Genomic DNA, 21,507 nt, shown 5'->3' on the forward strand with positions numbered 1-21,507 from the left:
TGAATAGTACTGAGGGCATTATTGTGTTAACTGCTGAGCTGTAGTCAACAAAGAAAATCCAGACACACTATTGTCCAGGTGATTCAAGGTTGATGGAGAGCCAGTGAGATTGCCTCTGCTGTAGATCTATTGTGATGATAGGCAAATTGCAGCAGGTCCAGGTCCTTGCTTAGGCAGGAGTTGACCAACCTCTCAAAGCACTTCACTGTAGATATGAGTGTCACTGGGTGATTATTACTGAGGCAGCACACTGTGTCCCTCTTGGGCACTGGTATAATTGTTGCCTGTTTGAATCAGGTGGGAACCTTTGGCTGTGGCAGTGAGAGATTGAAGTTTTAAGTATGCTGACGTCTCCACTACATTTTTCCCTATCATGTTCAGTGGTGGAACCTCATTGAAAGTGGCTAAAATTACATAAGATGATCTACTGAATGTGCAGAACAGTAGGATGGTAGTTGAGGATTAGGAGACTCTTATCCTTGTGGAAGGAGAGGAAGTGACACAAGTGTGGGCAGTGGAACAGACATGGTTCAAAGCTCTGTCCGGTACGGAGGAGGGAAACGATATCTCAGGGCAGTGATGTTCAATCTGTTGACAGCAGAACAGATGTGATAGATTCTGAGAAAAAGAGGGTTTGGACAGGAATCTGTATAAAATGGATAGGATGAGGTATTGTCAAGGTTGTGTGGGAGTCTACAAGGCAATCTGACCTTCCAATCATACTTAAATTTATTTTTCCCATCTCATTCAACCCTCACTGTCTTCTGCCTTTTACACTGTTCCTAAAAGACCCAACTTACAAAAAGTTAATCTGTCTAGTCATGTTGTAGATCTTAACACTCAACAATGAAATTTAATATTGCAAATATACAGCTTTTAAATTTTAATCAACCTATTTTCTTACTAGTACTTCTAATATTTCCTTATTTCTGATTTCCAAAAATTGCATTGCTCTATATTTCAAGGTTACAGCATTATTCTCTTTTCTCTCTCTGCTCTGTTCTCATTTATCTATATATTACTAAAACTCTCATGCTCTGTCTGTCTGTCTGTTTGTGACCTCCAATTAGCGCAAACGGTGCATTACAACGGCACTTTTTGTGGCTGAATCAAATTAAAATGCGCTAATTTACAGAATGCAGGCAAAGTTCAGGGTTATATATTTGTATAAAATTGCTCAGTCGTCAAAAATCAACAGGCTGTCTTTCATCCGAGACCTGATCGGCCATCATAGAAATCGGGACGCCACAGCCCGACGCATGCGCACGGCCAGACTCAGCAGCTTGGAGGCTTTGATGTTACTGCTTCCTATCTTCTATCAAGCATTATGGTAAAAATATATGGATAGCCAAATTATGCCGCATGGAAAGAGAAGGGGGATATTATGGTCAAGAGGTGACGCCAAACGTTGTCAGGAAGTAGCAAGAAGAGGGAGAGAACAACAATTGGATGAAGCCAGGGCCGCATGACTCCAAGATCAAAGAGTCAGGACAAAAAAGATGAGAGAAGACGAGACAGAGAAGGACAGGCATGCACGTTTCCAAAATGACAACAATAGGCACAGACGGAGGAGAGAACAAGAATCCGATCAGGCCAAGGCTGCACGACTCCAGGATCAGAGAGAAAGAACAAATGGTAGAAGAGATGAAGAGACGAAGGATGAAAGGGCTGCGCGTCTCCAGAATGACAAAAGCAGGCAGTGAAGAAGGAGAGAGGAAGAGACAGAGGAAAAAAGGAAAGATCAACTTGAGAATATGCGGCACAGAGTAATTATTGCGAGAGTTGCTGAAGATGACAATGGCCACTTTCGACGACAATACCTCGACAGAAAGAACAAGGCAAAATGCACGACTCGCATGCCGTCACATTTCTGCTGATGTTGGTTTGATGATCAGAGTATGCCCTCACTATTGTGCCTTACTATTCACTGGAGAAACCGCACATTTCTGCTGTACGAAGGGACAGGTCAGGATAGGCAATTTGCAGCCTCTACCTAATGAACTCCTCAATTTGCACAGCAATGATGAACCTATTGCAAATGAGTTCAGGAAGAACATCAGACAATACAATTACCTCTTCCAATTGCCAAAGAAGTCATTTCAACTAGGAATCGATGGAATCCTTCTGTGATTATTCAAGGCCAAATCTATCATTATATCGGACATTTAATTCCAGACCCGACCCAGCAAGCCCGATTCCTTCAAATTTACTGCATGGATATTCAATGTTCATTCTGGTCACATGTTTGACTTGCTATGCAGCTTTCTTCTTTAATAAGCCGAATTTTTCTTCTTTAATTTCCAAATCAAAGAGATAGCAATAGCATTTAGGAAAATTTAATGTTCATTCTGGTCACATCAGACCGCACTACCCTTCTCACAAAGGGTGCCCCAACAGGTCACCCCGTTGTCTAGTTGCCTTCTATTTATAACTTCTCTAGAGAGACCAAATGTGATCAATAAACCTCACCACTCTTTCACAACTGCCACTATTTGTGTTAGTCTCTCTGTCTGCCATCACATCTTCACCCCTTCCCCTTTGCTGTGGCAATACTTAGCTGGTTTCTGAATTTAGCTAGTTCTGTCAAAAGTTCATCAATCAGAAGTGTTCCTTGTTTTTCCTATTGCAAAGATGCTCCTTCACCAGCTAAGTATTTCCAGTACTTCCATCTTTTATACCACTGATAAGAATATTAATTCAATCCATATTTTTCCTCTTTTTTTCTCTGCTCTTCCTTTTCTGCCAAGGTTGAAACAACAATGCCATTCAATAATATGAACAATGACACCCCAAATATCCACTTTGATTTCATTTCAAACAAGACTCATTGACTGCTCCTTTTCTACCAGTCATTTGCTGCCGCCATCTGAGCTGTTTGATCAAACTGTAAATCAACTCTTGAGTAAAATAAAAGTCAAATTAAATTTATTATCAAAAGGAGTATATGTTGCTATATACTACCTTTAGATTTGTTTTGTTGCAGGAATTTACAGGAAAATAAAGGAATACAACAGAATTTACGAAATCAGTAGCGGGGAGAGCATTGCTTGTGATGGACTGGGCTGTATCCATCACTTTCTGTATGTTTCTCCAAACCTGGGTTTCCATAACCAGGACATCATGCAACCACTCTCCACCATGCACCTAAAGAAGTTTGTCAAAGTTTTAGGTGACATGCCAAATCTATACATCTAAGAAAGTAGCCTTGTTTGTGATGGCACTTACTGTGCAAAGGTCTTAGATAGGTATATGTACCTAGGGTGCCTAAGAATTGGCACAAAGCTATATTTGTTAACATGGAGAGGAGATCAGGTTTGTAAATCTGCTGGCAGTAAGGGATGTTGGGAATGGCCAGGGTGGAGAACCATGGGAGGAGTGTAGGACAGGTGGCAGAAAATGTGTACCAGGATTGGGGGGGGGCGGGTTGTGGCGCGGCTACAGACATACCCAGCTCTGCGATACCAATATCATTTTATTCCAAACAATTGATTTATTAATCATGACAGAATGTCTCTCTGGTGCTCAAGCAACACACATCAAAGTTGCTGGTGAATGCAGCAGGCCAGGCAGCATCTCTAGGAAGAGGTACAGTCGACGTTCTTCCTGGAGATGTTGCCTGGCCTGCTGCGTTCACCAACAACTTTGATGTGTGTTGCTTGAATTTCCAGCATTTGCAGAATTCCTCGTGTTTACGTCTCTCTGATGCTTCCTGCTCCTTCCCCTTTTCACCACCATGATTCCCCTCTCCCTGTCCCCTTTGCACCCCAGTCCACAATACAGACCCATATCAGAATCAGGTATTTCATCACTGACATATGTCATGATTTTTTTTTGCAGTGGCAGTACAGTGCAATACATAAAATTACCCCAGTATTGTGCAAAACTCTGCATAACACTGTATGTACTATTGTACATAGATTGTATGTGCCTTAGACTTTCGCACAGTACTCTATAGTGCTGGTACCAGACAGATTCTCTGATATGAGAACAAAGAATTTAGAGTTACTGTTGCTCTCCACCTCCAATACTACAATGATGTCTGGCTCAGGGACCTTTGGCTTCTTACCCCTGTTGTCAATAAGCAGCTCTTTGGCTTTGCTGACTTTGAGTGAGATGTTATTGTTGTGGCCCCATTAAACCAGGTTTGACAAGGAGCCAAATTAATAACACTTCAGTGAAATGCAAACTGACATTTAATCCCAAGTCTACCTTACATAACTCCAGTGTTTATACCTTTGTGATGGGGAGTAATAGGACTGGCATACAGCTAATGTTAATTACTCTGGTGTACGTAGCTGTATGTTGTAAATACAGACCTTGGAAGTGGTGAAGCACTGGATATAAATTTTATACTGCTTGCATCTGGGTGGTGCAGTAGCAAAGTTAAACAGCTGCCTCACTACTTCAAACTTCCAACTTCGGTTCAACCATTGTGCAAAAGACAAACTATGAAAATACAAAAAAGAAAGAAATAATAATAAATAAATAAGGAATAAATATTGTGAACATGAGATGAAGAGTCCTTGAAAGTGTGTCCATAGGTTGTGGGAACATTTCAATGATGGGGCAAGTGACATTGAGTGAAGTTATTCCTTTTGGTTCTAGACCCTGATAGTTGAGGAGAAAGGAGCTCATATTTTGTTGGAGTGAGGTTTTCATGTTCTCTCTATGAACTTATAAGTTTGACTGTGATACTCCAGTTTACTCTCCATTCAAAAATGTGTGAATTGGTAGGTTATCTGGGCACTGTAAATTGGCCCATGTGTATGAGTTTTGGCCCATCTGAGAATTTTGGGAGTGGGGTAGTTGGCGAGGATGTGGGAAGAATAAAATCAGAGTAATGTGAGATTAGTTTAAGGGGTGGTAAATGGTCAGCGTGGACTCGGTAGCCAAAAGCCTGTTGTATGACTCTATAGCTCTAACAGTAGATGTTAAACAGCCAAGACCTTGGGTATACATGAGAGACTTTGCAGATGCTGGGAATCTTGACTAACACTCAGCAAGTCAGGCAGCATCTATGAAGAAACAGTTGACATTTCAGGCAATGACTCTTCATCAAGACCATGGGATTTAAGCTCTTATCCTGCACCATTGTCAGTGGCTATGCTTAAAATCATGAAAATTGAGCTGCTTATATCTGTAGGGGAATCCCACTCTTCAAACAAGTTAGTTAGTACGTAATCTGCTTTTCCACCCCATTTGCTAACAATTTACCTAGCAGGTACCCAAAATACACGAAACATACAGGATTATCTTTCAATCTCCTTAATGTCTTCCAACTGTACAATTTCAGATGAAGGGTTTGACCCAAAATACTGACTGTCCATTTCACTGCACAGATGATGCCTGACTTGTTGAGTTCCTCCAGGTTCCAGTATCCAGTCTTCTGCCCTTAATTTCTTTAATGCTTCTTTCTATTTCTTGATTGCAATAAACTTATATACATTCTGATTTAGATGGAGATTCATTCATTTATCACATTTACATTGAAGCATACAGTGAATTGCGTCACTTGCATTAACAACCGATACACCTAGGGATGTGATGTCGCCACACATTCTGCACCAACATGCCCACAATGTTCCGAAGAACAATACAGAACACAACGAAACAAAACACAAATAGCAACAAAATAACAATAGTAAAACCAGCCTATTTCTCTCTCCCACTCACCCATACAGTGCAACCCCAAGGCAGGCCAACTTCGGCCTCTAGTGGACTCGTGGATTTACAGATCTTCCTCAGCAGATTTGCGGAGATTCATAGACACAGGCTTCCGGTCCACCTTCAACCTTTGATTTTTGCTATCAGCCAATAGTTACGAAGGAGGACCATGGATGAGGAGCCCAAACACCAGGCCTCAAACTCCAGGCTTGCCGATTTTGTATTTTGTTATGATTTGGGATTAGTTTTGCCACTACAGAAAAAATGGGACCCTGATTACTAGGCCTTGAATTCTGGTCTGGAGGTTGGGGTGGGGTGGGAGAGTAATAATCAGGAAGCAGTAAAGTGATTAAGTATTTCAGCTTCCAGTCCTCAATGGCTTTTGAGAACATTGACCAGTCCATTCCCTCTGCAGCTCTAACTGACTCACAATATTGACCTTCTGTTTTCCTTACAGACTTCCAGAACATGCTATTATTTTCTTTTGTGAATTATGAAGGGAAACTGAGTGAAGAGGGATGGTTGACAAGATCAGATCAGAGATCTGGTGACTTGTCTGCCACTGCAAGCCTTTGCTATCATTCACTGGACTTAGATCAGTGGATTGAAGGAATACTGTCCACTCGCCTGGAAGAATGCAGATCTGGCAACAGTCGAGGTCCACAACATGCAGAATACAGCAGCCCTCTTGAGTGATATTCCCGCGTATCACCAGTGTACAGTGACAACTGGTGCTCATGAACCAGGCTCCTGGTTATGGGTAAATAGCCCCACTGTCTTGCAGCAGCCTTGGGAAGGATGAAGGCTACTGGAGTAATCCTAGATACCAAATCTGGAGTGGAGCCCCTAAGGGGGCTGGATGTCATTGAATGTTCTTCCCGCAGCTCCTGCAGCTAGACTGGTGCCAAACATACTGCTTCATAAGCTTTCCTTTGGACTACACTGGTGAGGCCAAGAGGGGAATCTTGGTGACTGGGCATCTCAGGATTACCATACCTTCCCCCTAGGCTTGTGATGATCAGGATGATCACCCATTGTCCTTCAAGACAACAAATGCCAACCAACCACAGTGACAGCAGCTTGTTCGTTCATTCATTATGTGCCATGTTTTGTGATGTGGGTGATCATGGTCTATCCATATCCATGACCATTGTTCTTGGCAAACTTTTCGATGGAAGTGGTTTGCCGTTGCCTTCTTCTGATCAGTGTCTTTACAAGACGGGTGACCCCAGCCATTAGCAATACTCTTCAGAGATTGTTTGCTTGGTGTCAGTGGTCGCATAACCAAGACTTGTGATATGCACCAGCTGCTTATAGGACCATCCACCATCCGTCCATAGCTTCACGTTACCCTGATTGGGGGGATAAGCAGGTGCTACACCTTGCCCAAGGTTTAACCTGCATGCTAGCGGAAGGAAGAAGTGCCCTACACCCCATTTGGTAGTGACATATCTCCACCCTGCCACCAGCAGTGTGTGGCCTTTACAAAATATAATGTAGTTACTCACCTAGGCTATGCCGATGCATTTCCAAAGCTCCCAGTCTTGACTGGCATGAGTATGAACTACTACTATGTCGACTCAGGCCTAGGAGGCCGGTGTTGGGCACGATAATGGACTCTTCACTTCTCCCTCTCCCTCATCAGTGTATTCAGTTCATCTACATTAGCCGCGCCAGTGTCTTCTAGGAGCGTGTTGACTATAGTCTTGGGAGGGCACCCAGGGTTCATCCTCCCGTGCTTGGGCTCCCATATGATGACTGGGCTTGCAGGTAGCTCGGGCTAGTTGCAGTCTTCTCACCTTGATTTTAGTGGTGAGCATCGGTAGGTTGTTATAGAGCACGACGTTCGTCATGTGCTGTTGCCAACTTAGGTCAACAGCCATCCGGAGCATACATGTATAGCAACCATCTAGAGATGAGTATGAAGGCTGTATATATCTGGGACAATGCTGCCTTCAGACCTCCCTGCCGCTATTTCAAAGTGGGAACAGAATGTATTGATAATCTCCATGTATTTGGATTGCACTAGATTGGTTTTTCATGGCCCATCTGAAAATGGGCCAACGAGATTGTTTCTGACTCTATGACTAATACAACTGCGACAATTTAGTAGGAACCTGCCGGGCAACCTTTCACCTGGAAAGTGGTCTATATATGGAATGAGCTGCTGGAGAAAGTGGTTGAGGCAGGTATATTACCAATATTTAAAAGGTACTTTCCAGGTACTTGGATAGGAAAGCTTTGGGGGGAAAAGGCAAACTGGATAGCTTAGATCGGAAATCTTGGTTGGCTTGAACTAGTTGAACCGAAGGGCCACTTTCTGTGCGGCATTACTCCATGTCTCATATTATCCCAACTTATAAACAGATCTTTTTTCTTCAGCATTACTGTTTCTAAATCTGGGACTTATCTCTTCCCTCCCATCACCCTGGAATAATGCAGAGGATGTCCCTTCTCTAAAGGGACTTTATCATTTCAAAACATTGCCCTAATACCTTCTTAAGGGAAATGAAGAATTAGCAAACAATACTAACTTTTCAGGCCATGTCCCCATTATGTAAAACTGATTCTTACTTTTAAAAAAGAACTTTCTGTGCTAATTGATGTTACTGTTTTCCTTTTGGTTGCAGGCTGCAGCCAGTATTCATGGCATGTGCGGTGGCCCCATGCTTGGATTGTTTTCACTGGGGATTTTATTTCCTTGTGCAAACTGGATTGTAAGTATATACACAAAATGCTGGAAGAACTCAGCAGGTTAGGCAGCATCCATGGAACCGAACAAGTAGTCAACGTTTCAGGCCAAGACCCTTCTTCATGACTAGATTATTGATCATTACAGGATGTCTTTCTGGTGCTTCCCATTCCCTTCCCTTTTCCCAACTATGATTCCTCTCTCCCTGCCCCCTTCCCACTCTCAGTCCACAATAGAGATCCGATATCAGAATTAAGTTGACCATCATGCACATGTCTTTTTTGTGTTAACAGTACAGTGCAATACATAAAATTACTACTGTTCTGTGCAAAAGTCTTAGGCCCCCTGGCTATGTACATGTGCCTAAGACTTTTGCACAGTATGTTATATTCCATCTGAATAGCCTCCAACCTGATGGCATGAGTATTGATTTCTCTTTCCGGTATAAAACAAATTCCCTCCCTCGTCCCTCTTCTTCTATTCCCCATTCTTCTCACCTCCCTATCATCTCCTCTTGATGCACCTCCTCCTTCCCTTTCTCCTATAGTCGATGCTCCTCTCCTGTCGGATTCCTTCCTCTCCAACCCTTTACCTTTCCAACCACCTGGCTTCACCTGTCCCCTTATAGCTAACCTCCTTCCCCTACACCCACCTTTTTATTCTGGCATCTTCACCCTTCTCTTCCAGTCCTAAAGAAGGGTCTCGGCCCAAACAGTTGACAGTACTATTTCTATTGATGCTGCCTGACCTGCTGACTTCCTTCAGCGTTTCGTGAGTGTTGCTTTGGATTTCCAGTGTCTGCAGAATTTCTTGTATTTGTAAGTACAGTATATAACGTGTTCCCTCATGAAATTCATCACCTCCATACTCCACACCATCAACCACCTGGCTCATTTTCACAGGGTGCCTTCGGAGGGTTAGTCGTTGGACTATTTTTATCCTTCTGGCCTGCAATCGGTGGATTTATTTACCCCGCACCTGCATCAAGAACGCGGCCCTTACATTTAAGCACCAACAGTTGCTTGCCACTGAACATCTCGGAATTGTTACCTACACAATCGCTGACCCTAACTCCTCAAGAAAGAGACAGGTATCAACTTTTGGTAAAATTGACATTTTCTGTAACTATGTAAAGTGCCATGTGACAATAATGATACTGTATTGCACTTTTACATTGACAGACCTATTCTGGCGGACAGTTGGTATTCTCTCTCATATCTCTACTACAGTCCTCTAGGATGCTTGGGCACATTGATTGCAGGGCTTCTCATAAGCTTCATGTCAGGTTTGCTCCAAACTTTTTCAAGATCAATTAATTTCTGAATGAAGTATCTCACTTTTTCATGGTTCTTCATCAATCAATCTACTTTTTAAACAGTTGCTTTGAATTTCTGTATATCGATTTACAATGGGTTTAAATTAATTATTTAGAGCACAAGTTTTTAAGTTCACTGCTGATAATTTAATAGGAAAATGCAAATGTATGACTTGTACTACAAACTAATATCCCCAAAATAGAACTAATTGGATGTGCCTTTTGGCAGATTTGTATTAATGTTATATATTCTCAGGGGTTCCCAACCTTTTTATGCCATAGACCAATACCATTAAGCCAGGGGTCCATGGCGACACCCTGATATATAGGAACTGAAATCCCGAACCAGTTCCATTAATCAGGAAGCTTCCGGGTGGTATGTGGTACAAATAAGTGAAACTCCAATCTCATGGCACGCATCTTCAGATATAGTAATTGGATGGGCAGCCCCAAAGCAATCCTTCACCAACGTGCCCAGCAGTGAAAATCACCTTTCAGCATTTTAAATAGAAACAGCATTAGTTTTCCGACAAATAAACAAACATTATACTGTTTAGATTGTAAAGAAATTGCGTATGATTTAATCTGCTTCAAAAGATACTTTATCCAATAAAATACATTGTAGGTCCATTCTAATTCACTGTCGCTCTGAATAATGTAGCATCAAGTCATTGAATAGCGATAGTAATGATACCACATTGTGGATGTAGAACAATTTGTTCAAAGCCAAATGATCATCTCTGAGAGGAGCTTCATGTGAGGCTACTGAAAAAGCTACAAAGTCATTGCAAATAAGGATGCTACCATATGTTTGGATACTGAGTGTTGAAGCCCCACAACCCGCTTCCCTTGCTTTAGATTATTCAGCAGCTATCATGCTCTAAGAGCAGTACATTTATAAAATAATATTGAAAAGTTACTGAAATAATTCTTCCTTCTCTAAAGTTTTGGGCCACCTCAGTCTTCCAATTGCATCTCCTCCCACCTGCCTTGGGACATACCACAGAACATTGCTCCTCTCAAGCACATCTCCTGCTGGCTCTGGAATTACTAAGCTGTCCAAAATCTCTCTAGCTGAATGTGACAGCAGAGAAAGTTGTGCAGCTCAATTATGCAGATAAGACTGTGGATTAACTTCGAGCAAACTTTATGCCTCTGTTTCTGGCTGCGCAGATAGTTCCTTTCTGACTTGACGCCTGAAGCCTGGCCCAGAAATATTTATTTGCTAAAGATCAAGATTACAGCTATTAAAAGTTCAGTTAATCCCCATTCTAGAGCGGATTTACAATAATAGCAACATGTTGATAATGTTGATGATAACTAGCTTTGTGGCAGATTGAAGTGGGGCTTTAACATGTGGAGCTTCAAATTCGGTCCAGGAAAAGGAAGCTGAGGCAGGAGACAAATAGAGTCAGCCACTATCATCCAGCATGAAAATGGAACATTAACCCCCATCTAACTACAGGCCTGCCTTCAACTTTGAGAACTAAACATCATAAGACATAGGGGCAGTCGAGTCTGCTCCATCATTCCTTTATGGTTGATTTATTATCTCTCTCAACCCCATTCTCCTGTCTTCTCCCGTAACTTCTGACACCCTAACTAACCAAGAACCTATCAACCTCCTCATTAATTGTACCCAATGACTTGGCCAATGGTAATGAACACTATAGGTTTATCACCCTGTTGAACTGTTACAAGATTCAGAATTTCATTTGAAGCTTGGCTGATTATGAAAACCGATGAATCTCAAAACAGGATGATAGTCCTTGAAATTCAGCATGACTCTCAGGATTAAGTGCAATATTTATTTCACTCAGGAATGTTCTGGATGCAAGGCCACAAATCTTGGTCTTATACCAAGTGCCAGATCTCTTGTGCCACCTCACTCTTTGATATTTGTGCAGTGGTGTGAAATGAAGCATTAACTTTCCGGTGCTTAGATGGGAAATGGTTTAACTATCTGCCAACCTTTTAACAGTTTTATGGGCCACTAGTGAATAATAAAATTATAATTTATACCTTATTGTCACCAAACAATTGATACTAGAGTGTACAATCATCACAGCGATATTTGATTCTGCGCTTCGCGCTCCCTGGAGTACAAATCGATAGTAAATATTAAAAATTTAAATTATAAATCATAAATAGAAAATAGAAAATGGAAAGTAAGGTAGTGCAAAAAAGCTGAGAGGCAGGTCCGGACATTTGGAGGGTATGGCCCAGATCCGGGTCAAGATCCGTTCAGCAGTTTTATCACAGTTGGAAAGAAGCTGTTCCCAAATCTGGCCGTACGAGTCTTCAAGCTCCTGAGGCTTCTCCTGGAGGGAAGAGGGACGAAAAGTGTGTTGGCTGGGTGGGTCGTGCCCTTCATTATCCTGGCAGCCCTGCTCTGACAGCGTGTGGTGTAAAGTGAGTCCAAGGACGGAAGGATGATTTGTGTGATGTGCTGGGCTGTGTTCACGATCTTCTGCAGCTTCTTCTGGTCTTGGACAGGACAACTTCCACACCAGGTTGTGATACACCCTGGAAGAATTCTTTCTACGGTGCATCTATAAAAATTAGTAAGGGTTTTAGGGGACAGGCCAAATTAAGAAGAGAAGAACAAGGAAAAGCCAAGAACTTGTGTATTCTTGATTAAATCTTCTAAGGACTAAAATGTTGCATCAATACTGCTACCTTAGTTCCTAGAATGAAAATTAATTCACAAGTAAGGATCAAATATGCACTGGGTGGCCACTTTATTAGGTACAGAAGTGGAACCTGCTGTAGTCTTCTGCTGCTGTAGCTCACTCACTTCAAGATTCGATGTGCTGTACAGTCAGAGATGCTCTTCTGCACACGATTTTTGTAACGCGTGGCTATTTGAGTTACTGTCCACTTGCTGTCAGCTTGAATCAGTCTGGCCATTTTCCTCTAACCTTCCTCATTAACAACAAGTTTTCACCCACAGAACTGCTGCTCACTGGATCTTATTAATTTTTCTCACCATTCTCTGTAAACTCCAGAGACAGTTGTGCATGAAAATCCCAGGAGATCAGCAGCTTCTGAGATACTCAAACTACCCCGTCGGGCACTAACAAGTAGTCCATGGCCAAAGTCGCTTAGATCACATTTCTTCACCATTCTAATGTTTGGTCTAAACAGCAATTGGTCCTCTTGACCCTGTCTACCTATTTTTTGTATTGAGTTGCTACCACATTATTGCTAGTTAGATATTTGCGTTTATGAGCAGGTGTACAGGAGTACCCAATAAAGTGGTCACTGAGTGTAGATGAGAAAGAACCCGAGAGAAAGCAAATCCCCTGTAGGCTCTAAGTGATAATGATCCACAACTTGGATCTCCACTTGCAGTCCTCTTAGAATGTATAGTAAATTGCATTTGAAGCAGGTGTAAAATAATTCTGAGATACTCTTTTGAATTCCTGTGTTCTTTTCCAGGATCCAAAGACACTGCTACTGTGAGACCAGCACTCATCAGACCACTCTCCAATCTGTTTTGCTTTTGGTCAGATAAATTTGGAAAGAGGTGTGGGTCTGGAATTCAGTACAGACTGAAAAGCAATGCAGAGGTTAGAGTTTTATTGAGCCTCCTTTACATAATATATTTGACAAGAGTTGCAAATTATATTAAGACCATAAGATACAGGAGCAGAAGTGGCCCATCAAGTCCACTTCACAAATAAATTACACAATTAAATCAAAATTGCACAAATAGGGCATCATGTTCATTTAATCTAAACCCTCACTTCCTGTTCTGAAAGTATAGGATCTTGCATTTGTAACAACACACATCAAAGTTGCTGGTGAATGCAGCAGGCCAGGCAGCATCTCTAGGAAGAGGTACAGTCGACGTTTCGGGCCGAGACCCTTCGTCAGGACTAACTGAAGGAAGAGCTAGTAAGAGATTTGAAAGTGGGAGGGGGAGGGGGAGATCCAAAATGATAGGAGAAGACAGGAGGGGGAGGGATGGAGCCAAGAGCTGGACAGGTGATTGGCAAAGGGGATATGAGAGGATCATGGGACAGGAGGCCCAGGGAGAAGGAAAAGGGGGGGGGGGAACCCAGAGGATGGGCAAGGGGTATAGTCAGAGGGACAGAGGGAGAAAAAGGAGAGAGAGAGAAAGAATATGTGTATATAAATAAATAATGGATTGGGGTATGAGGGGGAGGTAGGGCATTAGCGGAAGTTAGAGAATGTTCCAGACGGAATATAAGGTGTTGTTCCTCCAACCTGAGTGTGGCTTCATCTTTACAGTAGGGGAGGCCATGGATAGACATATCAGAATGGGAATGGGATGTGGAATTAAAATGTGCGGCCACTGGGCGATCCTGCTTTCTCTGGCGGACAGAGCGTAGGTGTTCAGCAAAACGATCTCCCAGGCTAAACAACATTTCTGATGTTGTTTAGCCATTAAGACACGCTTAGTCAGTAATGTGTGGAAGACATTGGTTGAGCTTGTGAGAAAACATCATTGTTCAGAAAATGAACTTTGCTTGGATATTTTGTGACATTATTGTTTCACAAGTTATTTTTGAAACAGCAGATAAAATACAAGAATGTATAAATTTCTCCTTCAATATTGGTGCTAAATTTGCCATCTAATAATGTTAGATCCTACTATTCTGCCCCTGAAGCTGGAATGATTTAAATCGAGCACATAATGAAATACTGCAAGGTTTTTATTTGGCTGTCTAGTATTGGTTCAGTGTTAGTTAGTTAAACCCATCACCTCTAATGGGACATAGACCATCTACAGCAGCTTCCCAGAGTCCTTCATCCTGGGCCAGTCTTTCAAGTTGTCCCCAGGTGTTGCCAGCTTCTAGGTGTCAGATTCAAGGTCACATCGCCAGTGCTCTTTGGCCAGTCTCTCTTCAGCTTTTCCTGGGGATTCCTCTTTCATACATGGTCTTCACATTCTATGCTCCAGTGGTGGTGGTCCCAGACGATAGGATTAGATTATTAGATTATGAGGACACGCAGTCCTCTTTTATTGTCATTTAGTAATGCATGCATTAAGAAATAATACAATGTTCCTCCGGAATGATATCACAGAAACACAAGACAAACCAAGACTAAAAAACTGACAAAAACCACATAATTATAACATATAGTTTCAACAGTGCAAAGCAATACCATAATTTGATAAAGAACAGACCATGGGCACGGTAAAAAAAAACTCAAAATCTCTCGAAAGTCCCATCATCTCACACAGACGGTAGAAGGGAGAAACTCTCCCTGCCATGAGCTTCCAGCGCTGCAAACTTGCCGATGCAGCACCCTGGAAGCACCCGACCACAATCGACTCTTGAGTCCGTCCGAAAACTTCGAGCCTCCGACCAGCCCTCCGACACCGAGCACTGAGCACCATCTCTGCCGAGCGCTTCGACCCTGGCCCCGGCAACAGGCAATAGGCAAAGCCGAGGACTTGGGGCCTTCCCCTCCGGAGATTCTCGGTCGCACAGTAGCAGTGGCTGCGAAGGGGCATTTCAGAAGTTTCTCCAGATGTTCCTCCATGCTTCTCACGTCTGTCTCCATCAAATCAGGATTGTGTATGGCCCCTACTTAACAAATATGATATCATTTTGGAGCAGCCGCGCGCACTGGATGATCGGTACTGAGGATTCCGCAGACTTGCAGCTTTCACCATAAGACTTTGTACATCTTCAAGGCAAAGAGTCTTCCCTTCCCAGGAATGAGATCTTTGGAGCTACTGTAGAGCTGTTTTTCCTTAAACGGGATGAACTTAGCCCCATGGCTAGGTGCACGGCCAACCCTCCTCCCTTTACAGCTGGGCTTGGAGCTGTCCAATGTAGAGTTTTTGGTTTGGTGGTTTATGTATAAACACAAATAATATGTATTTTATAGTAGTATTGGATTATCGGAGGAATCCCCAGTGGAATCAATATTGAATTATTTACTCACTTCATCCCCCCTCCCCCATCCACTTACCTTCCCCGTCACCTGGTTTCACCTATCACCCCCACACCTTCTCACTTCATCCCCCTTTCACCTCATTTAGTTTTACTTATCACCTTCCAGCTTGTACTTTTACCCCTCCCTCCCACCTTCTTACTCTGGCTTCTTCCCCTTCCTCAGGCAAGGGGGCAACTACGTCTTCACATACTGATATATTAACAAGCAATTATTGCACAAAATGAAGAGTAGTGTTTCTTCAAGGATGAAAAATACTATACCCCTTATAACTTTTCAAATTTGTTTGCAGGCCAAAGAAGAAAATACGGCATCAGATAACAAATAGATAATGGAAATATCAACAGGAGAAGAGCTTAATTATGCGTATAATCGGGAATCAAGGAAACTTCTATCTATCTATATCCCTGAACAATGTACTCATTTTAATTTTGGATTTATGAAAGAAACATATTTTTAATTCCAGACTAAGATTACAATGAAGCTCAAGAGCTGTAAATAGAAAATCATTCAGTTATTACTATAAACTGTGAAAATATTTTTTGGCTAAACTATCACTGAAAACTGTTAGCTTCACCATGGTTAATAAGCCAAGTGCAAAAACTACCATCTAGCCATTAACTTTATGAAGTCTATTAATTCAACCCTGACCTCAGTAGGAATGGAATAGGGTTCCATTAGCTCCAACCATATTTCAATGGAATATTGAACTTTTAAGAAGAGCATTTTCCAAATAACAAAAATATTGAAAACATAATTTGCCTTTCTTCCCCATTACAAATCAACAAGCCTTTTCTCTATAGAACTCAACAATGAAGCAAGCTGGAAAATGCATGACAATTTACAGTATGCTCCTGAAATTCTGGTTCCCAATCTAAATACTCAATTTTTCTATTCAGCTCACTTCTGAGAGAATTTCCCTTCTGATTTTGGCTGACCTTCCTCACCAATGTAGAATACAACACCAGAAAAAGTGTGATCTCCCAGTGGCCGCCTACTTCAATTCTATTTCCCATTCTCATTCTGAAGTGCAATTCCATTGCCTCAGCTACTGCTGCGATGAGATCATATTCAGGTTGGAGAAGCAACATCTTATATTCCATCCGGGTAGCCTCCAACCTGATGGCATGAACATTGATTTCTTGAACTTCCAGTAATTGCCGTCGCACCCCTTCTTCACTATTCCCATTCCAGTTTCCTCTCCCACCTCATCTTTTAATGTGCCTGATACCTCCCACTGGTTCTCCTCCACCTTCCTTTCCTTCCATAGTCTTCTACCCTCTCTGCTCAGATACCCTAGACAAATCATGAGAGCAGACAAATAATGGAACCAGGAGTCAGCCACTCAGCTTCTCAAACTTGCCTCACCAACCAGTACAACATTGTCAAGAGGAAATTTGGTCTCTTTATCCATGCCAGCTCACAGCACCATCAAACAATCACCCCCCCCCCCACTTAATATTCTCTATACTCTACTTTTCTCATCAATTTCCACTAACCAACATAGGGGGTAAGTCTACAGATGGCAATTAATCTACCCAATCTGTATGTCTTTGGGATGTATGAGGACTACCTGGAGGAAACTCACATAGTCACTGGGAGAGTGTAAAATCTCCATACAGCAAACACTGGAGGTCATGCGTGATCTGGAGTCACTGGAACTATGAGGCAACACCTCGACTAGAGGTGCCACTTACATCGTGCCTCAACATCTCAAAGCACTTAAGGAAATTTTGATCACTATCTAAACACAAAATTAACAAAACTTGCAATGTTGACAAAGATTGTGAGGTTAGAAATGTTCAGAGGTCACAGAACCATGCTGTCCAAACTCATACAAGCCGTGAAACAATGTTATAAAAATATTATTAACAGCAAAAATTTTTGTAATGCCAGTGTAAAGTCGTTATTCTTTTATCAATGAGGATGAAGACAATATAAACATGTGATATTACTCATAGTAGGATTGCATATTTGGTGATGAGGCAGAATGGGCTGGGGGAGAGAGTTGGGGGGAAGAAGTGCAGAATTCAGCATTTAATCATTTTATTCCATATACAGTACCTAGCCACCCTGCAGATTTAGAAAGAAAATATTAATATGTGTAATATTTGTCTTCTCATTACAATGAGGAATAAAGTCAGAAGGTATTGACTGGATATGTTATTGATTTCAATTCCCCAGTTCAGATGACAGCCATCGAAACTTATTACCAGCTCCTGTTTACATATACCCTGTACCTAGATAGAACAGACAACTTGAGATTATAGGAACCTGTTTGACAATAATATTAAATTACTTCAAGAGGAAATAAAGAAAAATAATAATTACACAACTGACAACAATATTATATAAATTGATTTTTGCATCACCTGCTTAGAGATGACTGTATTATTTCTGCTTTGGTCCCAAGGATTCCAATCTATTTGTATTAACATCAAAACACTGCATTCCCTGTAAGAGTAAATAAGATTTCTGTTATGCTGATATGCAGAAAATCACAAAACATTAACTTATATTCAAAATTTGAATAGTATGTGTTTCCATTGAAGTCATCTCCGTGAATTTGAGCAATAAATCCAGGAAGTACTGAGGAGGTGCACTGATTCTAGGATTCTTATTTCTAGAATGAGGTTTTCTTGACTGCTCTCTCAGTGGGATATAAAATGTCTTATTGTATGATGTAAGAAAGGATCAATGTGTTGGGCAACATTTATTCCTGATCCAACATCACCAAAGGTAGACCATCACTGTTCAGAATCCTAATTGGACCACCCAGTATCATAGTGTGGCTACAAGAACATATCAGAGTTTGTATTTTGCAAAGCCTATCTGCCTATAACAAACAGCTAAGATAGTATGGAATACGCTCCAACTATTAGGAACAGCACTACACCAACAAGACAATGAGATCCATAAGATATAGGAGCTAACTAGGCCACTGGGCCCATCGAGTCTCTCCAACATTTCATCATAGTTGATCCAATTTTCCTCTCAGCCCCAATTCCAGTCTTCTCCCCGTATCCCTTCATGCTCTACCAATAAAGAATCTATCAACCTCTGCCTTAAATACACATAAAGACTTGGCCTCCACAGGTTCACCACTCTCTTGCTAAAGAAATTTCTCCTTATCTCTGTTCTAAAAGGATGCCCCTCTATTCTGTGGCAGTGTTCTCTGGTCTTAGACTCTCCCACCATAGGAAGTATCCTCTCCACATCTACTCTATCAAAGCCATTCACCATTCAATAGTTTTCAATGAGGCCACCCCTCATTCATTTGAATTCTAGAATTCCAGAGCCATCAAATGCTCTTCATATGACAAGCCATTCAATTCTGGAATCATTTTCACGAATCTCCTTTGAACTCTCTACAGTTTCAGCATATCCTTTCTAAGGGGTCCAAACCTGTTTACAATACTGTAAATGAGGCCTCACCAGTGCTTTATAAAGTTTGAACATTACATTCTTGCTTTTATATTCTAGTCCTATTGAAATGAATGCAAACATTGCATTCTCCAGTATTGTTTTCCAGTGGTCCAATATCTACTCTTGCCTCTCTTTTACACTTTATGTATCTGAAGAAACTTTTGGTATCTTCTTTAATATTATTGGCTAGTTTAATTTCATATTCCATCCTTACCACATTAATGACATTTTTTAGTTGCCTTCTGTTGTTTTTTAAAAGCTTTCCAATCCCCTAGCTTCCCACTAGTTTTTGTTATATTAAATGCCCACCTCTGGCTTTTATGTTGGCTTTGATTTCTCTTGTTGGCCTTGGTTGTGTCATCTTTCCTTTAGAATACTTCTTCCTCTTTGGGATGTGTATAACCTGTGCCTTCTGAATTGCTTCCAGAAATTCCAGCTATTGCTGATCTGCCATCATCCCTGTGAGATTCAGTGATGCCTACAACATCATACCTGTCAATCTGCAACTGTGCTGCAAGTTCAACTACTTTATTCCATATACTGCGTGCATTCAGATACAATACCTTCAGTCCTGTATTCACCCTTTTGATTTTGCCTGCCTTTTATGTTGCAACTCATCCTGTTGACTGCAATTTTGCCCAATTCAACACCATCCAAAAATCCAATTGATTGGTGCCTTATTTCCACACTTAAGCATGCACTCCCTCCTTTGCTATGGTATAGTGGTTCAAGTTTACACCATCTTAAAAAAAAAAGGAACTACAGCCATTCAATGGGGTTTCTTGAAAATCATGACCCAATAAAGGAAACTCCACCACTTAGTTTACAAAATATCAGTGTCCCTCAATTCATATACAATTCTTCCTGGAAATCTATTACCTCTTGATCAAAGCCCCCCAATATTCTCACCCAACAGCTCACCACCAGCTTCTCATTGACTGACAATAATGGATCATGTGTAACAACACTCCTGTAAGCAAATAAATATATTCACAAAATTGTGGAGCAATTTAGCCCTTTGGTCCATGCCAACCTGTTTTTCTGCCAGTCCCCATCTACCCACATTTAGATATTACCTTCTCATCATTGATGCATTAATCTACTTTGCAATTGAGATCCTGTTATGTTACTTTCTGCAATGTGCTTGAGTTCTCATTTTATGAATCCTACATATTTTTTATTCATCAATATCTGCGTTTACATCAAGTATTCAACTGTTTTCAGTCTTTATATCTTTGATTATTGACAAAATAGGAAACTGTTTTCAGGCAAGAAAATACATATCTGTTGAAGCTTTTTTTTAAGTTTCAAATATTGATCCACAAATAGAAGGAGGGTAAACAGAGATAAAATTAAATTACTTTAAATTAATTTTCTAATGGATTAAAACAGAATGGGAAAGGATTCCATTTCCCCTCCAGCCTCACCTCCTCCAAAGGCACTCTGTCACTCTCTTGCTGACTTAATACAGAATCAAAATCCTACAGATTTCAATATCCATAATTTTGACTAAGAAAGTAGTGTGTTTCCTACCTGTTCTGTGCTTTTGGCCTTCTCCAAGTTCCTTGCCCAATGGGAACACGTTCGGCAATCTGGTTAAAGAAAAGCAGTATACAGGGTCATTTTTACCCTTGGCTATTAGGCTCTATAATGAGTCAACCTGTAGCAGGGGAAGTGACAACCGCCTCCTGTTAGACTGAGGTAACTTATTTTTTTGTTTTTCTTACTTCTCTTCTAATATCTGTATATCTATGCACTTGTAATGCTATTGTAACACTGTAATTTCCTTTGGGATCAATAAATTATCTATCTATCTGTCTTGCATTGTCATGTGGATATCTGTCATGCGGATAGTCAGAGGCTTTTCCCAGGGCTGAAATGGATGCCACAAGAGGACACAGGTTTAAGCTGCTGGGGAGTAGGTACAGAGGAGATGTCAGGGGTATGCTTTTTACGCAGAGTGGTGAGTGCGTGGAATGGGCTGCCAGCAACGGTGGTGGAGGCGGATACGATAGGGTCTTTTAAGAGACTCCTGAATAGGTACATGGAGCTTAGAAAAATAGAGGGCTATGGGTAAGCCTAGTAATTTCTAAGGTAGGGACATGTTCGGCACAACTTTGTGGGCCGAAAGGCCTGTATTGTGCTCTTGGTTTTCTATGTTTCTATGTTGGACCCTGCCATAATTAAAAGTTCAATCCACCCTCAAGACTTCCAGTACAGTAAAATGTATTGAATTGTGACTATCCATGCCTCTTAGAGCAACTGCATTTTAGAACAATTATTTTTTAACTCCCTTTGAAAAGGAACATTTTCTGATATCTCGTTATTTGTTCATGTCTGGTCCACTCTAGAGACTGCTAACACCTTCTTTTGTAAATTCTTACAGAATAAATCAACACAGAATACTTACCAAAAGCAGGGTGTGCACAAGGTCTGCATGGCTTTGGTCTTGTAGGGAATGAATGACGATACTGGG

The 21,507-nt window shown here is 41.4% G+C and overlaps 1 protein-coding gene across 4 annotated transcripts in view; it reads left to right on the forward strand.

The window, feature by feature from the left end:
- Positions 1–20,820, forward strand: part of slc5a12 (solute carrier family 5 member 12) — a 61,697-nt gene extending 40,877 nt beyond the window's left edge. For 2 of the 4 annotated variants that reach the window (XM_072272717.1, XM_072272718.1), the window contains 5 exons: positions 8,295–8,381; positions 9,259–9,446; positions 9,538–9,641; positions 13,113–13,243; positions 15,898–20,820. In XM_072272717.1, coding sequence (XP_072128818.1) covers positions 8,295–8,381; positions 9,259–9,446; positions 9,538–9,641; positions 13,113–13,243; positions 15,898–15,933 — 546 coding nt within the window. In that variant the 3' untranslated portion in view covers positions 15,934–20,820. The remainder of the gene's footprint in view (positions 1–8,294; positions 8,382–9,258; positions 9,447–9,537; positions 9,642–13,112; positions 13,244–15,897) is intronic. The other 2 variants (XM_072272721.1, XM_072272719.1) reach the window with 2 other exon arrangements.
- The last annotated feature ends 687 nt before the right edge of the window (positions 20,821–21,507 follow it).

The sequence above is a fragment of the Mobula birostris genome, chromosome 11 (assembly GCF_030028105.1).
Source record: "Mobula birostris isolate sMobBir1 chromosome 11, sMobBir1.hap1, whole genome shotgun sequence".
NCBI lineage: Eukaryota > Metazoa > Chordata > Chondrichthyes > Myliobatiformes > Myliobatidae > Mobula > Mobula birostris.